General features: G+C 42.7%; 1 protein-coding gene across 1 annotated transcript in view; it reads left to right on the top strand.

Moving 5' to 3' along the window:
• CPS1 (carbamoyl-phosphate synthase 1) overlaps window positions 1-21,926 on the top strand; it is a 92,259-nt gene that overhangs the window by 13,638 nt on the left and 56,695 nt on the right. The window contains exons 5-16 of the mRNA XM_065637724.1: window positions 414-470; window positions 2,879-2,971; window positions 7,339-7,428; window positions 8,568-8,696; window positions 9,485-9,591; window positions 9,997-10,138; window positions 12,562-12,639; window positions 14,546-14,644; window positions 15,327-15,422; window positions 19,964-20,153; window positions 20,718-20,875; window positions 21,675-21,803. Coding sequence (XP_065493796.1) covers window positions 414-470; window positions 2,879-2,971; window positions 7,339-7,428; window positions 8,568-8,696; window positions 9,485-9,591; window positions 9,997-10,138; window positions 12,562-12,639; window positions 14,546-14,644; window positions 15,327-15,422; window positions 19,964-20,153; window positions 20,718-20,875; window positions 21,675-21,803 — 1,368 coding nt within the window. The remainder of the gene's footprint in view (window positions 1-413; window positions 471-2,878; window positions 2,972-7,338; window positions 7,429-8,567; window positions 8,697-9,484; window positions 9,592-9,996; window positions 10,139-12,561; window positions 12,640-14,545; window positions 14,645-15,326; window positions 15,423-19,963; window positions 20,154-20,717; window positions 20,876-21,674; window positions 21,804-21,926) is intronic.

Raw genomic sequence — 21,926 nt, 5'->3', positions numbered from 1 at the left:
TTGCCACGGTCGTAACCTCAAGAGATGTTGACTGCCAGAACCCCACTGACCTGAAGCCCTGGGAGTCAAAGATGTTATCAGTAGACTGTCATTGACTTGTGACGGCTAGGAGGGTTAGGTGCTCATGAGTAAGGCAAGATGGGGCTCAGAAATTAGACAGGAATTTGCCCCATGAGCTTTTTATCTTGTGCTTCTTAGTGCATAAACTAGATTTGAAGAATTAAGATATTTATGAGTGGGAACAGAGAGGAGAAGTGAAGAACTGGAAATGAGGAAGCCTTGGTAATAGTGCAGCTAAGAGCCAGAGCTCCTTAAACAGGGGTTTGTTCTTTTCAGCAGAGTGATCTGGCTGCTCTCTTCCTCTGTCTTAACTGTTTGTTCTCTAATTTACCATTCTCTTGTGTTTTCTTCAGGTGCCTGCACTGTATGGGCTTGATACTAGAAAGCTGTCCAAATTAATTCGTGACAAGGTATGATCAGCTTCCCTTGATCCAGTTGCATTAACTTTGCTCTTGCTGGGCCCTTTCTCTAACAGTGCGGCAAACCTGGGGTAACAATGCTACTGCTGGGCTGCCTTGACCTCAGATGCTGCTCAGGTCCTCATGTTCTTCCAAAGGCTCTGTGTCTTCTGTACAGCTGAGGCAACACTCTGATCCCAGGGAGCCCCCTTTCCTTGGCTCTGCTCTGCGTTTCCTCTTCTACATCAGTGAACCAGCACAAGCTGATGTAAGTGAAAGGCCTCAGGTAGCTGCGTTAGACAAAACGGGTAGTAGTGTGAACTACATGTTGCAGTCAGAGAGCAACAACTCTGAGAGATATTGTGGATATTAATTCAGACAGCACCACCTTTGATCAGTGGAAATTCTCCTGCTTCTTACAGGTAAAGAAATGCCTACAGTAACCTGAGCTGGATTTCTAACTCAGGCTGTTTTACTTTGGCCGAAGCCTGTTTTTATTTTTAATAGTCATTACTTTTCTCTGGTTTCTAAGAGCTGACAATTGAAGGACATGAGCAGGATTATGTTACCAAATGCAGGTTAATGTTAAGGTACATTTCACACTGGCTAAAGCACTGATCAAAGCCAGTCTGAATGTAAATGTGCCTTGGAGGCTCTTCTTTTGTAATGGATTATTTGAAGCTGTTCTTTAGATGATCATTTTGCAGTCTGCAGGCCAAGCCCACACCCCCTTTCATTCCACAGAGCAAAATATGAAGACCCAGCTTGCGTGGAGGAATATTTATAGAAATGAATTCTTGTTGGAAAATAGGGTGTTGTCCTGCTCTTATAGACAGCAGACAAGTGCAGTTTAATACAATAGAAAATGGCAATACATTTTCTGCTTTCTTGAGACATACTGTTTAATGGATCTGTGTTCCTTTCATCCAGAGTAAATACTCTTTCAATGTTTATCCTGTAACTTAGCAGTGTATGGTAGTAATGCCCATTGTACCAGGATTCTGAGTGATATTGGATTATGGCTTTTAAAATGGTGCATAATGTAGCCCTTTCTCCCAGTCTTCTCAGGTTGGAAAAAAACAGCTAAGAATTTTACTCCATGTTTATAAAGTGGGAGTGAGGACAGGGATTCACTATGATGAATGTAGAAATGAGCAGTGACTTAAATGGGACTCTAACGGTAAATGTTGGGAACCATTTGGCTGAATAATCTGGGAGCAAGGTAAGGTACAGGGTTCCTGTTTGAGAGCGATGGCTTTAGGGCGTTGTCATCAGCATTTATGGGACTGACTGCGTGGTGACACTCGGCAGTTTCTGTAGTTCCCTAGAACCTGACTTGGTTAAGATGATGCTGACCTTTTCAGCTCTGCTCCCTGCAAAGCAGCCTGGAGCAGCTTTTGGTGTAAGATGCTACTCAAGATGAGATAGAATGTCAGCTACTGTTAAGAGCAAAACTCTATCTTTTAAAACTTTCCCTTAGTAGTGCTCATGGCAATGCAATATTCTGGCTCTTTCTTGCCCTAGGAAAATGGCAAGTGTACTTCAGGCGTGGCCAACCATGGAAGTAGTTCTTGGAAATATTGCTAAACCCTATGAGCAATCCTGGTGTGCGTGCTGGCCTGATATGCACAGGGCGAGCTGAGTTTAACATGATTGATCATTAAAGTGTTATACGTTAAAAGTTACAATGAAACATTTACTTCCTCTGTTTTACTTTCCCCTTCTGTCCTTGAAAAGTTCTGTCTGCATGCTGGTTAACTCCACTTACTCCAGGAGGGGGGCAAAGCCAAACCAGGGATTTCTTTTTCCATTGGGAACTTTAATGAGCAGAAGGTGGAGAAGGATATGCTGCTGGCAGAGCAAGAGTGTCTTAGCTTCTGTGAAGTGGTAACAGCAATAAAAAGTAGAGTTTCCTGGAGGTGATTTTTTTTTTTTTTTAACAGCTTATTCAGAAAACAGCTGTGCTGACCTGCCTCCTGCATAACTTTAACTTACCCCAGGTCTGCTGCTTTGTGGATATCCACAAGAGGTGGCTGAAGACCTCACAGTGGGTTTCCAAAACCAAAAAGTTTCAAACTGCTTTGTGGATTACTCCCAGATCTACACAACAGTTATTTGGGGATCTGAATGCTGATCTTCTTCGAAAGCAACCCATTTTACTGTCACTAGACAGCTTGCTGAACTGCCTATTAACGAATTTTACTGCTGACAATGCCTTTCCCCTGAATGGATGATTTTAAACAGATTTTTTGATACCAAGGTAGGCTCATAAACTTCTGAAGATGCTAGAAATGGTTATAAGCCGCCAAGAAACTATCTTTAAACAGCTGTTCTAGTTGCTGTGCCTGTCAGCACCTTGTCCCAGTGTTCACAGCTTCTCCTTTGCTCATGCTTTGTTGTTTACTGGAGTATTTTCACAGGGCACGGTACTTGGGAAGATTGAATTTGAAGGTCAACCCATGGAGTTTGTGGACCCAAATAAGCAAAACTTAATTGCAGAAGTTTCAACAAAGGTGAGAAGTTCTTCTGTAGTCCCAGGGCTGTACACTCCAGTTAGTAACTGCTCCCCATTTGCTCTCGGGATCATCCAGTCTTTCTAAAAAAAAATTTGGGGACCTTTTCCAAACCATATGCTTTTCCAGATCTTTGAAGGACTGTCATCTCAACATCATCCTCGTAGAATCCCCATGACTACTTAAGTGCAGTGTTGAAGATGTAAAATGAGCTGTGTTGAGCTGGATGTGGTCTGAACAGTACTCTGATGGGAGGATTGTGTATTACAAAGACGGGACTGAAAAGTATTGGGGATACAGTTAGACCTAGTATATGGTGGACATTTTCAAACATAAGAAGAATTAATAAAAAGAATGGTTGCTTTCTTTAAATACATTTCAGGAAGGCTCGCAATAACATTTGCTGATCTGTATTCAGGCATAGTTTTATTGATGTGATTCCAGGAGATATTTCTAGATTTCTAAAAGAGACCAAGTTAGGAATCCACTGGATCTCATATTACTGGCATTGGCTGCTTCGTCTACACATACGTGCAGAACACCAGTTAAGTTTGTACTCTGTTAGCTGAGCATGCAGACTTTGTTCAGCCACAAGCGAGAAAAACTTTATACATCATGAGGTTGTAGCAAACCAGGCCCATACTAAAAATTGCTATTCTTGTTCCAGTGCAAGGACTAATGTGTTAAGTTGTGGGGATTTAATTGTGAGATAAGGAGTGCCTTCGGTGATTAATCCCATTGACTGAAGTGAGAACTGGGTGTTTAAGTCCCTTTTACAAATTCCATGCTTACTGTGGTGTTTGCAGCTCCTTCAAGACCAGTGAGGCTCTTGAAGAGTGCTGCAAATAGTTGTTTGTGTACTGTTCTGCACACAAGCTGGTGTGTTGGTGGCATGAGTGCAAACCAGTCCTGAACAAACTGGCTGGTGAGCAAGTGGGAATTTGGAGCACAGTCTCCATCCAGGCTTGGACTTAGAGTAGTAACTGGTCACCTGAGATGCCACTGGAACACATTGGCCACCTGGCAAATCCCACCGCTGGGGATCTCACCAACTCCTGCCAATGCCTCTGCTGTGTTTTCAGTCAGGGCCTTGTTGCTACACAGAAGGATGGCAATTGCTTATTGAGGTTGTGATCTATGATTGAAAGATGCAGGTGGAGCCATTTTGAGCAGTAACTCCGAAATAGGTAAGGTTGCTGGTGCTAAACTCTGCAATTACTAAGAGAGAATTACTGTAAAGATGCTGCAGATAGCTTCTAAAAGGGAGATATAATAAGATTAACGGAGCTTTGGTGTTCTCATTATGTTTATAACTTTATTTTATAGGCTTAAAAAGCAACATCACAAATAATGCTGCAAATGAAGTAAGCTGTTCAATGGTGGTAATTATTGGACATGATTATATTTCTGTTGCCAAACAGCTATTTTCATGTAAATCAGGATACAGTAAGATCAGGAACTTGCTTATCAATTGTACATGAGGAGTGATTGATTTTTTAAAATTTTTTTTTTTTTAAATTTATTTTCTCTTTCTCCCCTGCGCTCTTTAGATGCTAAGGGTATAGAATCTATTTGCTAATGTTGTCTGTACAGGGCAGGGAATGTAGCAAACTGCCAGTATTTTGCAGGAACTGTCGGAGATGTATTTTGGTGCATGCGATGGTCAGTGTCCCAAAGCAGATGAGAGCTATTTAACCATGTGAAGCTACAAGGTCACTTCTACCCACACACTCTTTTTGTTCTCAGCACTATTGCTTTCCCTGACTGTTGGCTTGCAGCCTTCTTGCATCATCCTTTCAGAATGGGACAGTTTTTTGTAGGGTGTGCAGTGCACAGATGAGGGAAATCCTCTGGCTTTAGAAGGAATGTGTTTTAACAGCTCCCTGATCAGTTCTCAGTCTGTTTCTGTCTAGACATAATCTTGTCCAGGTGCAGGGGTCAGTGGTCTGCCGTACAGAGGAATAATAAGTGTGAGAAGTGAGGGAAGGGTTGTGAAGGCAGCAACACCTAAAATTGGTCTTGCTGCTGAAGGAAATGTTATAACAAATCATAGGCTAATTAATTGGACAGGGAAGAGTTTTGAGAGTGAGGTAATTAAAGTACCTTAAAGCAGTTTTGTCCCACAACTCGCTCTGGCCATTAGAACAGCCAAAGAGAACCTTTGAGGGACATCATTGCTTGGTTCATAATGTTTTGCAGGTTAGCTATGGATGTTGTGACAAATTATGGGGTTTCCAAAAGCCGCTTTAAAAAGGAGGGTGAGTTTTTCTTAAGGCACTCTGGCACATGACACTAAATTAGTTTCTGTGAGAACTGGGCACCTTAATGTTACTGAGATTTTTGAAACCCACTTTCCAGAAGCCTGAAGGACAGCAGGTAGAAGACCCATACAGTTCCTGTGCAGTGATAAAGTTCCACTATGGACTGTGGACGTAGGATCCACTTGTATGTTGGTGACTGTGAAGATATTGTTGTATTTGATGTCAAGCACAGCTTTGTATCAGAAACCTTGAGTGATATAACAAGACCCAGTTTCAATACGATTTCCATTCCAGTTGTTCCCAAAAGGGGATCGTGGGGTACTTTGCCATCTGATTATGTAGTGTGAACTACAAGATAAGTTCCAATACAAAGATCTCCTTTCAGCGTTACACAGCAGGAGTTGCGACAGCTTTGGTAACACTCCTGGCTCTGTGGAGAGTCGTGTCCTCCAAGGTGGACTGGGGACCATCAATGGTCCTTGTGTTGCAGCTTGAAACCTGGCGGTGAAAGGAAGTGGCTCCTTGCACCCATTTCTTCCACCCTCACTTTTGACATGGCAGTAAGTCGCTCCTGATGATGATGAGAACTGTCCTCAGACAGGACATGCTCCTGCATCCTAAAAATCCCTTCATCCTAATCTTTGAGAAGAAAAAAGTTAAAACCAGAACTGAGTTATGATAACACAGAGGGAGGAATTGTAATATTCTGCTAATAATCTTGGGTTCCCTGTAGCGGAGATATTTTTCCTTCATGGCTGGTCATAATCCCCCTATGAAAAGATTCAGTTTGTCACCTAGCACCAGGCATATTGGGCATGGATTTTAGCATCTTTTCATATAGCGGCACAGCTGTGAAATATGAATGCCAGGGAAGCTGATTATAAAGAGAGTTATACAGGTGTGGTTTTTATTTTATTTTTCTCCTAAATAAACAAAAAACCCCCACCAACCAAACACCACCCCCCCCCAAAAAAAAAAAAAAAAGGCAAAAAAAAAACCAACCCCAAAAAAACAAAACCAACAACCAACCAAACATAAAACCTTTTTTCAGTGGTGTATTGCATAAGAGAAAAGCCACTTTGGATAAAATGCACTCACCAATATCAGCATTCAGAAGCTGACCATAACTGAAGGTAAGCACAGACTTAGTTTTTAGAAGGAAGAAGCCTGCCTTATGTACTTATTGATGCATGACGTCCCAGCCTGCTGCTAACTGCAGTCATGTAACAAGCCAAATAATTCAGCAAGCGTCAGAAAGCAGCTGTCTGAAACAACAACAACAACCAAACCCAAACAAACAAAAAACCCCCCACCACACCAAAATCCCTTAGATCAGTGCTACAGCTGTCTGTCAATATGTCTGCATGTTGCAGTATCAAGGCCCGTATACAGTGGTTTGATCTGACTGTCTTCCATGCTGGCTGCAGCTAACAGGTAAGTGGCTGTACAAAGCAGAAAGTCAGCAGCCCCAAACCGGGCCCAGTCGACTTTGTGGAATGGGTTAAGGAACAGCAGCTGGAAGAGGAGGAGGAGTGTTGTCCAATATGTAAAGATGTCAGGTCTGTATGAACACAGGTCACAGTCAGCGGCCTGTGCTGCTGTGATGCGCTGGAGGTCAGACGCATCTCCAGCTGTGCTTTGGTTTTACTGTGACTGGAGGGTCAGGGTCGTGTTTGATGTGATGGACCTGGAGCTGGTGTGAAGTAGCCTCGCTCCACTGGCATCAGCAGGATAACTTCAGCTGAAAATCTCTTACCGTTTATCTGGCATTTCTCTTGGGCTGTAATAATCTGTGAGAGCTGGCTTGCTGCTTCGCTGCTAATGAGCTGAAACACAGGAAAAATGCTTGTCTTAACTATGGAAACAAGTGATTTCTTAGGGATTGTTGTTACTGCTGTAATCAACACTGTATAAAAGAACATTATAACTTCTACTTTCACAAAAAAATGAAGGAGGCACTAATGTCTGCAGTACTTCTGGAGATTTCTATGTAAATTGATTGTTAAGTACCAGTTGCTGCATGTTGGTGAAAAGTTATTCCTTTCTCCCTGTGTCTTGGGGACAGGGGATAATCTGTCATTTACAGCATGGTCTGTCTTTTTATAGGAAGTCAAGGTTTATGGCAGAGGGAACCCAATTAAAGTGGTAGCTGTCGACTGTGGGTTGAAGCACAACGTTATCCGCCTGCTGGTAAAGGTAGGTCAGTGCTTTATGTCCTCCATCTCTTGTTTTGCTTTGGTAAAATTCTCACCTGAATTCACTAGCCTTCCTTCCACCTGGATATATCCATTTGAGCAGCAGTTTCCCTCCTAAGATGAAGTACAATTTTTAGGATTATTTTTATGGACTGGGAGGTGTTTTCTGAACGTGGTACACTGTATTGAGGTGCTGTTAAGGAAGAGGACCTGTGCAGCAGCCTCTCAGCCATGAGAATTCCTGGAAGGTGAGCTTTAAAAAGAGAAGGCACTGTCGCTCTAAAGAACAAACAACGAAGGTCAACCCAACTTTGTCAAAAATAAGTAAACGGGGGAAAAAATGTCACAATGAGGTGGTGAATGGCTGATATGGGCCCAGGGAAGTTATGGAATGCTCATCCTTGAAGATACTGAAAATTCAACTCACCCATGCCCTCAGCAACCTGCCTTGAAGTTGAAGTTACCCAACTTTGAGCAGGGATTGGACCAGATGACCTCCTGAGGTCCCTCCGGCCTGAGTTACTCTGGAATATTATGAGTCTGTGAAAATCTTTTCCTGTTGTTAGCACAATGGTATAGCAGTCCTTACTTCTCTAGGCATACGATAGGTATGAATGAGGTATCCTCTCATTCTCTAGATGTGCAGGGCTTCCCTGTTTCTGTGGTTTGGGGTTTTTTTGTGTGTGTTGTTTTTTGTTTGCTTGTTTGTTTTGGTTTTTTGTTTGTTTGTTTTTTTAGTTAATCTGGAAGTTTGTCCCATTTTTGATGTGCAGAACTGTTTCTGGCATGTCACAGAACAAGGCTGTGAAGCCCTATTTTAGCAGTTAGGATGAATGCACCATGTAAAGTGAACATTTAATGGATGTGCATACACACTTATTTTGCGTTCCATTAGTAAGTTTCGATCTCATTAGTGAATTTCAGACAAACTTGACAGACACTGAGGTGGCTCAAAGAGACTAAGGTTTTGTTAAAATAATCCGGGCAGATAGTGAAGAGAAGCCTCATTATTGTCCCTGGCAAAGGAATGACTGAAGTTCAAACAGCCTCTCGGACATGAGAGCATGGGAACAACCGCCTGACACAAATTCATTTGTTCCCTTCCCCCTTTTTTTTTTTTTCTTTCTTTCTTTCCCCCAGCGAGGTGCAGAAGTGCATTTGGTTCCATGGGACCATGATTTCACCAGCATGGAATATGATGGGCTCATAATTTCTGGAGGCCCAGGGGATCCCATGAAGGCCCAGGAGGTGATTCAGAATGTCAGAAAGGTACAGTGTAATAGTTACAGCCCAATTATTCTTGTTTGTTTGACTTTTTTTTAGGTGTTTGAAATCTAAACAGTTGGTTTTACTACCCTGTTTCCCTGAAAATAAGACCTACCCTGAAAATAAGCCCTAGCATTATTTTTCAGGATTTTTGAGGATGCTCGAAATATAAGCCCTACTCAAAAAATAAGCTCTAGTTACAGTTCATTTAAAAAGTCAGATTAAGTAGCGTCTGGGCAGCTATACGTGTAAAAAAGTAATAAGTTTTGGAGCAAAAATTAATATAAGACGCTGTCTTATTTTCCGGGAAACAGGGTAACGTTACGGACCGAATGTTGTTCAGTCATTTCAGCTGCCTGGGGTATTCCTCATCTTGGTCCACTTGGAGCTGTCTCCAGACCAGTATTTACACAACTAATACATATTAAACGTGATTACCACAATTACCTTACTGGTTCCTTAAAGCACCCTGTGCCCTTTCAGGACCTCTGTGACCTAATGAAAGAGCCATCTGTGTTTCACAGTGCTCTCATTTGAAATAACGTTGCACACTAAATGGCTGTGGTGCAGAGTGTCATTGCTTGTTGCCCTCGAGTAGATCCAGACATCCAGCTGTGCTCTGAGGCTTCTCTCTGAAGCAGAGAAGGAAACTTTCCTTTATAGGTTGTTGCCACCCTTACATTCAGCTTTTTCCCAAGTCTGTGTGGCTGCTGTGAGGGAACTAGCATGGTTTATGCTGGAATTGCTGAACAGAGGTACTCCAGTATTTCCTGAAAACCTTTTCATTTTAGGTCCTGGAGAGCAATCGCCCAGAGCCCTTGTTTGGAATTAGCATGGGGAATCTCATCACTGGAATAGCAGCCGGAGCTACTTCCTACAAGATGCAGATGGCCAACAGGTGCAGCAGCTCTTCTGCTTCCCAGGGCCCAGACAGACCAGCTCAGCATTGCAAAAGGCCACAGAGCAGCGGTGCTTTGCTTCTGAGCTGCCTTAACGGGAGCTAGCATGGCAGTAATGTTGCTTTTGCATTCCAGCCATTCTCCTTGCCTTTAATTTAAACTGCTGTGTTATGCATTGCTTTTTTTGAGGGCGTTTTGGAAGTATGTGATGTAGTTTATCCCCACTGAACTAGAAGGATAGCAAAGTTTCTCCTAGGATTTATCATCTTGAGATTGGTTATCTGTATTAAGCAGTTACTGTTGAACTGCTACGTATAGCCCCACAGTTATCAGCTCTTCCTAAGTGTGGCATTCGAACACATCTAGCGCTTCCATCCCCTGTTCTCTGATCCTTTCTCTTTCAGAGGACAGAACCAGCCTGTCCTGAATGCAGTGAATGGACAGGCTGTCATCACTGCACAGAACCACGGTTATGCCATTGACAGCTCTACTCTCCCACCTGGCTGGAAACCTCTCTTTGTGAATGCCAATGATCAAACAAATGAGGTGAGCTCTTGCTTTTCAGGTACCTGCACATAGCAGTCTCTAGTGAGCAAAGGCTCCATCTCACTTTGTCACCTCCTGGAAGCTTGCTATCAGGTTACAGTTAGTTATCAGGACTAAACTTGATGATTTGACTGTTTGCTTTACTTGAGGCCCTGCCTTACAACCCAAAAGAGGGTGAACCATTACTAGTGTTCTCCATACTAACCCAAAGTGTAGGATTGCACCAGTGACTGTACAATTTCACTTGAAGAGCTGCCTTATTAACTTCTGTGATTTCCCTGCTGTTAGTGGTGCTCGCTCAGTTCCCATTGTCTTAGGGCTTGTGCCACAGGTGTGCCAACCTGTGTCGCTGTTTTGTTGTGTTGGTTCTGTGTGGCCCAGTGCAGAAAAGGACTCTTATTGCAGTCTAATTTGGTCTGTTATTAGAAATAGAATTCCAAGGACTGAAGTCATGAGAGACAGGCAGCTACCTCTAGAGAACAATTTACAGGATCTAAGGCAGAGGTGTCATGTCAAGTGACATCCGTGTAAGGGAAAGGAAAAATTTAAAAATGCCTGGCCTCTGGAGGTTCACAGCTGAACAGGGAAAAGCATAGGAAGGAAAACAATATCCCATAGCTCAGTTCTGACAAGGTCAGATGGACATTGAGACAGATCTCAGGCTTTATAATTGCCCATTTCAAGTCTCCATTAGGCCCAGTGTTGTACAAGTCAGTGAAGTCTTGTTGTTTATCAGAAAAGGCATTTTCAAAAGCAATTTCTCCCCCAGGAATATGCCGCTCTGTTGTTTTGTATAAATGCCCACACGAAGTCTGACAGATCGAACAGCACCGTTCTGGCATATTGTGGCTATACTTCGCAGGATTGAGAAGCAGTAATTTCCAGCTGATGGTTTTAGAATAAGTTTGTTGTTTGTCAGCTGCTGTTTTCTTTATCCTTACAGACATATCTAAACAGAGACAAATGTTACCAGACAAGATATTAATACAAAAAAATTGCACCTGTTCAGCTACATTTTTGAAACGAGTTTGTTTTAGCTGTATTGACAGACCAAACCCTTTCATCCCCAGACCGTTCATGTTTGCTCTAGCTGAAGATTGGAGACAAGTGTGACGGTGCTTTTGCATAAAGCTGGTGACAAGGTTGGACATGAGTCTTCTGGATCTAGAAGTATGACATTCTTTTATGTGAGCTGAAGGACCATTTCTGTGAGCCCCAAAGCAGCATCAGTCTCCTAAACCTTCATAGACAGAGAGGGACAAGGAGCAATATTTGTTTAGTGTAGAATGCACAAACAGGAACAGGATTGGATGGGCTCTTATGTGCAGTCTGTTGCATTCTTCTGTTTGAAAGAGAAAAACTCATTTCTCCTGACTGACCTGACCCATCACAGCTGGGCAGGTTTCCAAATACTGACAAGCCATGGAGTGAATGTTTTTAAAAGATATTTGTATGCAACTAGAAGTAAAAGACTGATGGCATTCCTCACTCTGAGGGCAGAAACTCATACCATAATGAATCAGCTGTGGTCAGTAGCTCATCTTTCATCCTCGTTCTATCCCAGCATCCCACCCTGCCGCTCTGGATGACACTGTTGCTTCACAGGAGCTCTTGGCACTCCTTCGTCCATTCTTAAGGGACAAAGGTTGTATCGACTATTTTTTCCTGGGTTCCCTCTTGAGGGACTGCTCTACTTCCATCTGGAATCAGGGACTGTAAGCAATGGCAGCTACAGGGTAGTTTCCCGGTGGACCACACTGCTTGGTGCTATCAGTCCATGAAAATGAGGTGTCTGTTTTTCCTGGTTCCAACTGAAACTACAAGCACTGTCTCCAAAGTCAGTTTAGATCCTTTTGTTTGGCCAGAGCAGAGGTCCTACTTCACCATGGGCCTGACAACGGCCCAGGGCAGAGACCATATGCAAGGCCCTGTGGTCAGTATTTAAAGTGAGTTATGGAAGTAAAGAGCATGACCTAAATCTTTCTCTCCTGTAACAGAACCAACCAGATCAGGATGGTAAAACCATTCATTCCATAACAGCCTTGTCCAAGGTGATCTTTTCTCGCAGTATGTGTTTTTCTTCTCTGCTTGGGTCGGGATTACCTCTGGAGGGAGACCAGCCTATCTGCTCTGTTAAGTGCTTACAACTTAGTAGCGTTTCCTATTGTAGTGAAAGTCATGTCTCCACTGTGCTTCTTGGTGAGTTATACAGGCGTTGGAGAGTTAGCACAAGAGCAAGAGGCTCAATGACTCCTCAGATAAGACACTGTTTGAAGACTAGGAACGAAATGGGTGTAAATTTGACAGCCCTTAGAAACCCCTCAGTCTTTTGGCCTTCAGTGCTTACAGGGGTAAGTTGTGGCTTTCTGTTCTCTTGCCCGCTTGCAAGGAGGTGTCTAAGATGATTGTTTTTATTCTTGCAGGGAATTATGCATGAGACCAGACCGATTTTCACAGCACAGTTCTACCCAGATGCAAATCCTGGGCCGAGAGACACAGAGGTATTGTGTGAGAGTTGATCTGGGCTTACTTTCAGATGGCCTGGGGAGTGCAGACGTGTTAGCTACAGTGACACGTCTTCAGTTTGGTGATGGTCCTAAGTCTTGGTTTTGGAAACACTGGGATCCTAACAGAGAGCCTAGTCATGCATAGGCTTGTGTCTGCTTAGCTTGATCCGCAGCTAATTACAATCAACAGCAAGGCATCTATTGACTTCTGCATGCTTTGGATCAATGATTCCATTCATATGATGCGTACGCTTTGAGTCCTGGTGGGATTATTTGTGTGTCGGAAGTTACTGAAGTGCTTAAGCTTTTGCAGGATCAGGCTCAAATATCTTGTACCTGGGGTGATTACAAAAGGAAAAGGATTTTATCTTAACAGAGAAAAAATACTAGCCAGATGCTTTGTAATAAAATCATTAACTTTCTAATACATTTTAGTTCCATTTTCAAATTTTATAATTACTGTAGAGTTATGTAAATGGATTCACACTTCTTCACTCTGGTTCTCCTAAGTGAAATGAAATTTTAAGTCCCCATCTGTGACTTCGTGCAAATTCTATAACAACTGGCTGCGCAGTCACAGGGTATGACTAAGCAGCAACAGGGGACGTGGAATGCAGAGGAGACATATCTGAACATAAATAAACTATTTAGCATTTCTTGAGAGAGGAAGAATACATAGAAATGCTTATTTTAATCTTAATTTGATGATGTTGATTAAACCTGCGAGTAAATCTCTTGATATCAAGAAGTTTCCTAGCAATCTGATTGACTGGTGAATCTCAGAAAACTGCAAACAACCCTCAGCTGTGTCTTTTCCGAGTCTGTGCACTCTTACTGCTGGGCTGGGTTTGCTAACACGGTGCGTATCCCCCTGGGCTTGCAGGACCCATCCATGCTCCTCCAAAGGTGACTCCCAGCAGCCAGCTTCAGGGGCCGTGTGGCCAGAAGCTCCACAAGTGTGGGGTCAGTGGGGAGCCTGTTCCCATGTCTGCAGCTCTCTGCATGCCCATGGTGGTGCTGCTGCTCCTGCCTGGAGAAAACTTTTCGCACAGCTGATCTGGAATCCCCTCTGAGAGGACAATAAGCTGGTGAGGGGCCTGGAGCACAAGTCTGATGAGGAGCAGCTGAGGGAACTGGGAGTGTTCAGCCTGGAGAAAAGGAGGCTGAGGGGAGACCTTATCACTGTCTACAACTGCCTGAAAGGGTGTTGGTCTCTTCTCCTAAGTAGCAAGTGATAGGACAAGCGGAAACGGCTTCAGGTTGCGCCAGGGGAGGTTTAGATTGGATATTAGGAAAAAAATTATTTCTGGAAAGGGTTGTGAAGCACTGGAACAGGCTGCCCAGGGAAGTGGTGGAGTCACCATCCCTGGAGGTGTTTAAAAGGCGTTTAGACGAGGTTCTTACAGACATGGTTTAGTGCTAGAGTTAGGTTAGGTCATGGTTGGACTTGATGATCCTGAGGGTCTCTTCCAACTGAAATGATTCTATGATAATACTGACTTAGCACAACTGATCTTTAGATGTACCTTTTTAGATCACAGCTTTGCAGCAGGCTCTGTTCCAGATGGTTCCCTTGAGCTAGTTAAGTGTACGGTCTGCTGTATTTTAGCTTTTAATGCATGCTCATTCATTACTCTGCCAGCCACATGCAAGCCAAGCACACGGACATGATCGATGTGTGTTTTTTTCCTGATATGACCTCTCTTTCTTGAATGCAGCTTTGTCAGATATGTCAAAGTTTTAAAATAAATTTCAAATAATGATCCCCTCTTTTCTGATGGTGTAAATCTGCCTTCTGAAGGTGGCAGAGTTGATAGCTTGAGCCTGTTTTTTTCATTCCTTGCTTGGTATTTGTTTAATTCCACTCTGAGGATTGAGTACATATGTTTATTTTTCCTAGTTCCTGTTTGATTCATTTATTTCACTGGTTAAGAGAGGGAAAGGCACTACTATTTCCTCGGTCCTGCCGAAGACTGGAGTGACGGGTTCCAGAGTGGAGGTCAGTGTTCGTGCCTGCCAGTGAGGCTGGGAGCTATGGAATTCCTACTGAACCCGTGGTACGGAATGGCACAAAAAGCTGACCATGGAAGTCAGAAGAGGCTTCCCTTGCAAAAGGCCTGTCAGCTGCCTGTCTCAGTCATCAAGCATCCCTTGTGCTGTGAACTCCCTTTTCTTTGAGAAAGTTTTAAGATCTGATGTTTCATGTATTTTTTTCTCTGTAGTTCTCTCAAGGAGGCTGCTCTCATAGCAGTATATGAGGTGCCCTGGGATACTCTAACTGTGAGATTTTGTGCTAGCAGCATAATGTCAAAGCTCTGTTGCTTAGCAAATAAGTCTGAAATTCCCAGCGTGAGCTGAATTTCTTACAGTTTTGCTATCTTAGAAGGCAGCTGGACTTTGTTGGCAGCCAAAGTGAGGCATAGCTGTCTATAAGCGCATGATACAATTAACACATTTATTGTATACCCTATGCATCAGTCACATGCTTCTCTAACCAGAGATACATGTGAGAAGTCTAGTAGAAATATTCTTGGAAGTAAAACTGCTGTGGTTTTGGAGGTGACTTCTCTTTTTAGAACTTAGGTTTTGTAATTTAAGGCTGTTCAGTGATGCACAGTCTCTGTTATTTCAACACCCACTACCATGGGACTGATTTTTTTCATTCTGTTTGACACTTTTAGGTTTCCAAAGTTCTCATTCTAGGATCTGGGGGTCTGTCGATTGGTCAGGCAGGGGAATTCGATTACTCTGGATCCCAGGCTGTGAAAGCCCTGAAGGTGAGAGGATGCTCTGCAAATACTAATGTCATGTAATTTACTTTCTTTTCTCACAGCTAACTATGATCATCCAGCTATGGTATTGCTGTGGCAGGGAAGCTGGTGAGAATAAATGACTATAGAGAAATTTAGGCATTTTTTTGTTTGGGAATTTGTTGGTTGAGTGATGTGAGTTAACCACTCCAACTTATCTTGCAAAGAGAGGCATTCTCAAGGTTTCCATTGCAGTCTTCAAGCAGTTTGTTATTTGTGATGTGTGACTGGTCACTCCAGGCTTGTCAAATTGAATGGAAAAGAAGAGGAGGAATATGGTCAGTTACACCTGAGCTGGTTACTGAAACTTTTGTGATATGCCAATACACTGCAAAGTAGACAAATAATAACAGCTAAATGGTTGGCTGCTGTCAAGACTTATGCAAAAGATTTTGAATGCCTTATCCAGGTGGTTTTCCTGCATGGTATTTATTTTAAATGGGATGAACTTTTAGAAGTTCATATATGCCAAGTTTTGTTTCCAGAAAAGATTCATAATCTTGAAAGGGATGAATGAAAAGTCATTCCTCCGGATGAATTTTGTCTAGTAAACGTATTACCTTGTTGCTGATGTTCATTTTTAGAAGATTGGAGAGCTGTATTATTCTGAAGCAAACAAAAATCCATGTGTACTTCTGTACATGCCTGAGTAGTGCATGCATTTAAAACATGCTTGTGCTGAAGCGTCCTGTGTGGTACACTCACACAGTAGGTTTTAGGGTCTGATGGATTCAGAGCAGATGCAGCAGCTGCCTTCAGAGGTGGTGATGGTGAGTGGCTCTGAGGCTGTTTTGACACCAGGGCCATTCTATTTCCATGCTGACCCCAAAGTCAAGGAAGGAAAAAATCAATTACAATAATCTGAAATATAATCTGGGGTTGCTCTGGGTTGGCACCAGTGTTAAAACACATCTTGTGTTGTATATGATTTGGGTGTGTCCTGTATTGCTATTGCTGGCCAAGTCATCAAGAAAACAAGTTAGGAGTGGAGGATCCCAGAGCTGGTGAGTGCAAATAATGACCTGAGTTGGAAAGGAGGCATCTCTCTCCCTTTTTTTCTCTTTCGTCCTTCAAACTCAGCTCCGGTTTGTGGAAGAAAGTGGGGTTTTTAATGATAAATCTCCCTGGCTTGGCCTCCCTCAGTGCCCTTTCCCTTCCCATGGCCACCAGTCCACTGCTCTGATCTGCAGTGCTCGCGCTGCCTGACCTTGCCTCTGGCACAGTGATTTACAGCTCTGTGTGAGAGAAGGTGCTTGGTCAGTGGCTGCCAGGAGAAAGCTGCAGAGCTTGGGTGGGAAAGAACAGGGATAATTAACAGGAGACAAGAGAGATTTCTCTCCCCTTAAATGTCATCTCTTTTTTTTTTTTGGTATAAATAATCAACATTGATTCTCACTGCTGGATGATTGATTCATTCTGCTGTGTACTGCTGTTCTTCCTGTTGGATGCTGATTCATTGTAAGAAGGTGACGTTGTTCAAATTCAGTTCTATACAGTTAAATGGGTGCCTCTTTTAAAGAGCAAAATACTGTGGAGCTGAGACTTCCTCAGTTGGTGAATTTGTATTTGTAAGAATGTTCATCGAAGGCAGGAACATCCTCTGAAGAACAAGGCCTGGAAGCCTCTGTGAACAATAGGGACTGGCTTTTAGTCACCTGAAGAGCCTTCTGGATTACTTGCTGTGGGGAGTCTCCCAACTGGTCTGAATACAGGTGAATATTACACAAAAAGAGGAATGGAGCCCTCAAGTAGTATTATTAGTTCACTGTTTTAATTAAGTTGTAACAAATGTCTCCAATCAGGACAGGCGGCCATTGTGCAGAGTGCTATGTGCTTACAAAAATTTAAAAGGCAGAAATCAAAGGAAAGGGTTGCAAGGGCAAACAGCAAGTGGATTAAAATCCAGCATCCTGAACAACTGAGCCAGAGGATGTGGTATTAATAAAATGTGTCTCTTAGCACAGTGAGCATTAATTCTCTCATTAATAGTTTTCCTCATCTCTGCAATCTGGTCCCTAAAACACGTTGCCCCCAGATAAGTTGGAAAGGGCTGAGATGTACAGATACTCCAGCTTATTAGAAAGCAATATACCTCTCTCTACCCTATTCATTACAACAGAATTATAGCTGTGAATTTCTGAATATATTTAGTAGAGGAGAATGTTTTGGTCAGAGATCTACCCTTTTCCTCAACACCACCATGAAAACCACCCAGTTTGGGGTCATTTGTCTAAACCAAAAACATTTTCACTAAGGATTTTCTCTCCTTTCCCTTACCTGTTCCACACCTTTCCAAGGAAAGTGCACTTCAGTGAAAAAAATCCAACTTTTAATGGGGAAAAAAGGTCAGCAGAAATTTACAGCCAGTCTTAAGGCAGTATTTTAAGGAAGGAGAAGAAATGAACTGAGTGAGAATCCCATTGCTCTGGGTGAGTTATATATTTGTTCCCGCAAACTAAAGAGTCAAACAATCACAAATTGTAAATAAACACAGAAAACCCCTATGACATCATCATGTGAACTGGGGTGTGCTGGTTTTGGCTGGGGTAGTTAATTTTCTTCATAGTAGCTAGGATGGGGCTATGTTTTGGATTTGTGCTGAAAACAGTGTTGATAATACAGAGATGTTTTCATTATTGCTGAGCAGCACTTACGCAGAGCCGAGGCCTTTTCTGCCTCTCGCACCCCCCACCAGCAAGGAGGCTGGGGGTGCACAAGAGGCTGGGAGGGGACACAGCTGACCCCAGCTGAGCAAAGGGATATGCCACAACATATGATGTCATGCTGAGTATGTAAAGCTGGGAGAAGAAGGAGGAAGCAGGTTGGGGTCACTCAGAGCGATGGTATTTGCCTTCCCAAGTAATGGTTACATGTGATGGAGCCCTGCTGTCCTGGAGATGGCTGAACACCCGCCTGCATGTGGGAAGTAGTGAAGGTTGTTTGAAGGAATTCCTTGTTTTGCTTTGCTTGTGTGTAAGGCTTTCGCTTTACTTATTAAACTGTCTTCATCTCAATCCATGACTTTTCTCACTTTTACTCTTCCAATTCTCTCCCCCATCCCATTGGGAGTAGCGAATGGCTGCGTGGTGCTGAGCTGCCTGCCGGGTTAAACCAGGACAATCCATTTTGGCACCCAATGCAGGGCTCAAAGGGTTGAGGTAACAACAGATCTGAACAGAGCATATTAATTTTTTTTTTTTCCTTTTTTTCTTCTCTCAGAGCTGTTGTGCTTGTTCTCAGAGCTCTCTCTACTTGCTGTATATGTTCCCTGTTGTGCTGTTTATCATCTCTGGGGGCTGGATTAAGGTTATCATTTTTCTGTACTATGTAACGCTGCCTTATGATATGATAAAATTACTGGTCTTAAGACTAATCTGGTATTTGTACTCAGCATTGCCGTCATCTCCATACTTCAGGAGCCATCTCTCAGAAACTATTAAGAATTATGCTCTTTACCTTTCCTCCTCAGAGCGCCAATCTATGGGGGAGGCAAGAGGGGATGCTTCCCCTGCTCCTTCACCTTCCCCTTCTCCTCCAGACTAGTTACAACAACTCCTGAGAATTTGGAATATCCTTGGGATTTTCAACCCAACATGTTCCTATTGCAATGTCTCCTGAATGTGTTTCAGGTCTTGTTTAAGGTTAAACAACTATTTAAGAACACCAATGAGAGGTCTGCCCCGAGACTGGACAGTTATGAGAGGTAGGGTGTGTGGGATAGTATTGGAAAGTATAATACCTGGGGCAGTGGGCACTGCCAGCGTCTTGGAAATTCACCCCTGAACAAGGGCAGAATCATGAAAGACTAGTAAAATATTTGGAAAAAGTATACTGTCCCAGCTGTCATATTGTTAGAATAACAATTTCTATGTTGGTCCCAGCAATACTTCCATAGCATTTGCTCAAGGAATGGCTGACTCGGTCTACCAACCTCTTTCCTGTTTCTTTTTACTCTTTCTTTAGTCTCACCACTGTTCCTGTTTTTAGTGAGAGTTGTCCTTGTTTCATAGCTTCCACAACTTCCATACAGCAAATCTTTCTCTTAAAATGTATTTTGCATCTATAATTGGCATTGTTTGCAAGTGGTTGGTTTGTTTGTAGAAGTTTATTGCCTTACAAGAAGATAATGGAGATTAGAATGAGTTCCCACAAAAATGAAGACACAGCCTTTGCACTTGCCAGTCCACCTTTTCACCAAAGCCGTTTGTTTCTGTCTCCTCTATGTAACACCTAAAGGTATTAAACAATTTCGGCCAAATTTCTGAATCAGGTGGGAATCTCCATTCTCTCAAGATTCACAGGCAGGCAGAGGCACAAAAGTAAAGAAGTGGCATTAGATCAGCCTGGTACAAGCTACCAGTAATCCCTAATGAGAGAGTACAGAAGGAATCAGGCTTTCTAAATTCAGCTGTTGGTGATTTACTTGTTGAACCCCATCTCTCCTTGCTGCTGCTCTTAGCGCTTTTTTCACATATGCCTAGCTTTAATGCAGATTTTCCTTTTTTCAGGAAGAAAATGTGAAAATTGTCCTCATGAATCCCAATATTGCTTCAGTGCAGACCAACGAGACTGGCCTAAAGCGGGCTGATGCTGTCTACTTCCTCCCCATCACTCCACAGTTTGTCACAGAAGTCATCAAGGCAGAGCGTCCCGACGGGTTAATTCTGGGCATGGGTGGCCAGACCGCTCTCAACTGTGGTAAGTATGATACAGGCGCCTTGGCGCTCCTTGCAGGCAAACTCAGCGGTTTTTATCCCATGTTCAGCAGACTTTATTTGTGCAGATATGCCCAGACCCACGTGCCTGATACATTGCCCAGGTTACTAAGGGAGACAGAGATACTGACCATGAGGGTGTGAGTAATTGCTAAGCTGTGAATGTAATGTGTAATTTACTGGTTTTCATAAATCCTGCTTTTCAGCTTCAGTGTCAGTTATTGTAGTTGGATTGGGGATATTCAGACCACCTTGAGGAAGAGATGAAAAGGACAGTTAGAATCATTTGGTTTCTTGCAACAGTATCCAACCGCACTGCTTTGTTTTGTGTTGCAAAGGGTGGCCAAGCAGTAATTTTACTAATATTCCAGGTTTCATACATTTGAGGACAGAAACTTTTATGGTTCCAAGTTCTAATACTGACAAAGAATAATAAAATTAGCTGTTGAAGAGGTCAGACGAGTTGTCAGCTAGTCAGATGTCTTTTGAATACTTTCTTCTTCACCTGCCATCAGTCCTCAAAACGGTGGATTTGTTTACTCCACAGGAGTGGAACTCTTCAAGCAAGGAGTCCTGCAGCAATATGGTGTGAAGGTCCTAGGTACATCAGTTGAATCCATCATGGCTACAGAGGATAGAAAGCTTTTTTCTGATAAACTGACTGAGCTAAATGAAAAGATTGCTCCTAGCTTTGCAGTGGAATCGGTAAATCAGATAATTTTGAAGATGCGATTACTATTACCATTGCCCATTTGAGTTATTAAAAAACAAATAAAATTACAGTTTTCTTGAGTGAAAGCTGAATACAACTGTGGGGTTTGTACGCTTTCAGTAGCACTCCACAGTGATTGATGGTGGTTCACCATGATTTAAAATGAGTGAAAATGCAATTAAGCACTTGGAAAGCCTAAGCTAATTTGCCCATTGACAAGAAAAGTAAATTAGGTTGGGGTGACTTCTGTGCTGCAGCAGAAAAATATATAACATGTCAGTGGCTACTTTGGGGAAAAAAAATCTTGCACAAACCAATTTAGACTTAGGTTTTCAAGTCCTCAAAATCAGCAGTACTGAAATCCTTCTGGAGGATGGGAATGTGAAAGCAAAAAATTGGTTCAGTGGGGAGGCCTGTTTGAGTTTGGAAGAAAGCAAACAGGTCTTACACGAGGAACTCTTTTGGAAGAGTTATTTCATACTGAAGTCTGTGAAGACGGACTAGGTTAGGACACTGTCCATGGAAAGTCAGCAAGGAAGTCCACAGATAATTAAGGACAGATGTCACCTCCTTGAGTGCATATTCCAATTTTCTGCTGTTTGGCAGAACAAAGCAATGTTCCAAAGCCAACTTTTATTTTTTCATTTTATTTTCAGACAGCTTAGTGTCTTACTGGTGGGGTTTCAAACTAACCATGTAACCAGAGTTGAAGACTTTATTCATCTTAACTGTTATCATATTTCTGAAATGTGTGTTATCATATCTCTGAAATGTGTTCCCCTCTCCTTTAAGATTGAAGATGCTCTGAAGGCAGCTGAAAAGATTCGCTACCCAGTCATGATACGTTCTGCTTATGCCCTTGGTGGTTTGGGGTCAGGCATATGTCCTGACAAGGAAAGTTTGCTGGACCTTGGTACAAAGGTACGTCTGCAATTGCAAACTCTGAGAACAGAGCTGAACATCTGATTTTCTTAGATATTCATCTAATAGAGACACTGGAATGGTACATCTCTTACCTTTCATCTTAGCAGTAAAACGTTATCT

Source organism: Caloenas nicobarica, chromosome 6 (assembly GCF_036013445.1).
Source record: "Caloenas nicobarica isolate bCalNic1 chromosome 6, bCalNic1.hap1, whole genome shotgun sequence".
Lineage (NCBI taxonomy): Eukaryota > Metazoa > Chordata > Aves > Columbiformes > Columbidae > Caloenas > Caloenas nicobarica.
This window is presented reverse-complemented; position numbering and strand designations above follow the sequence as displayed.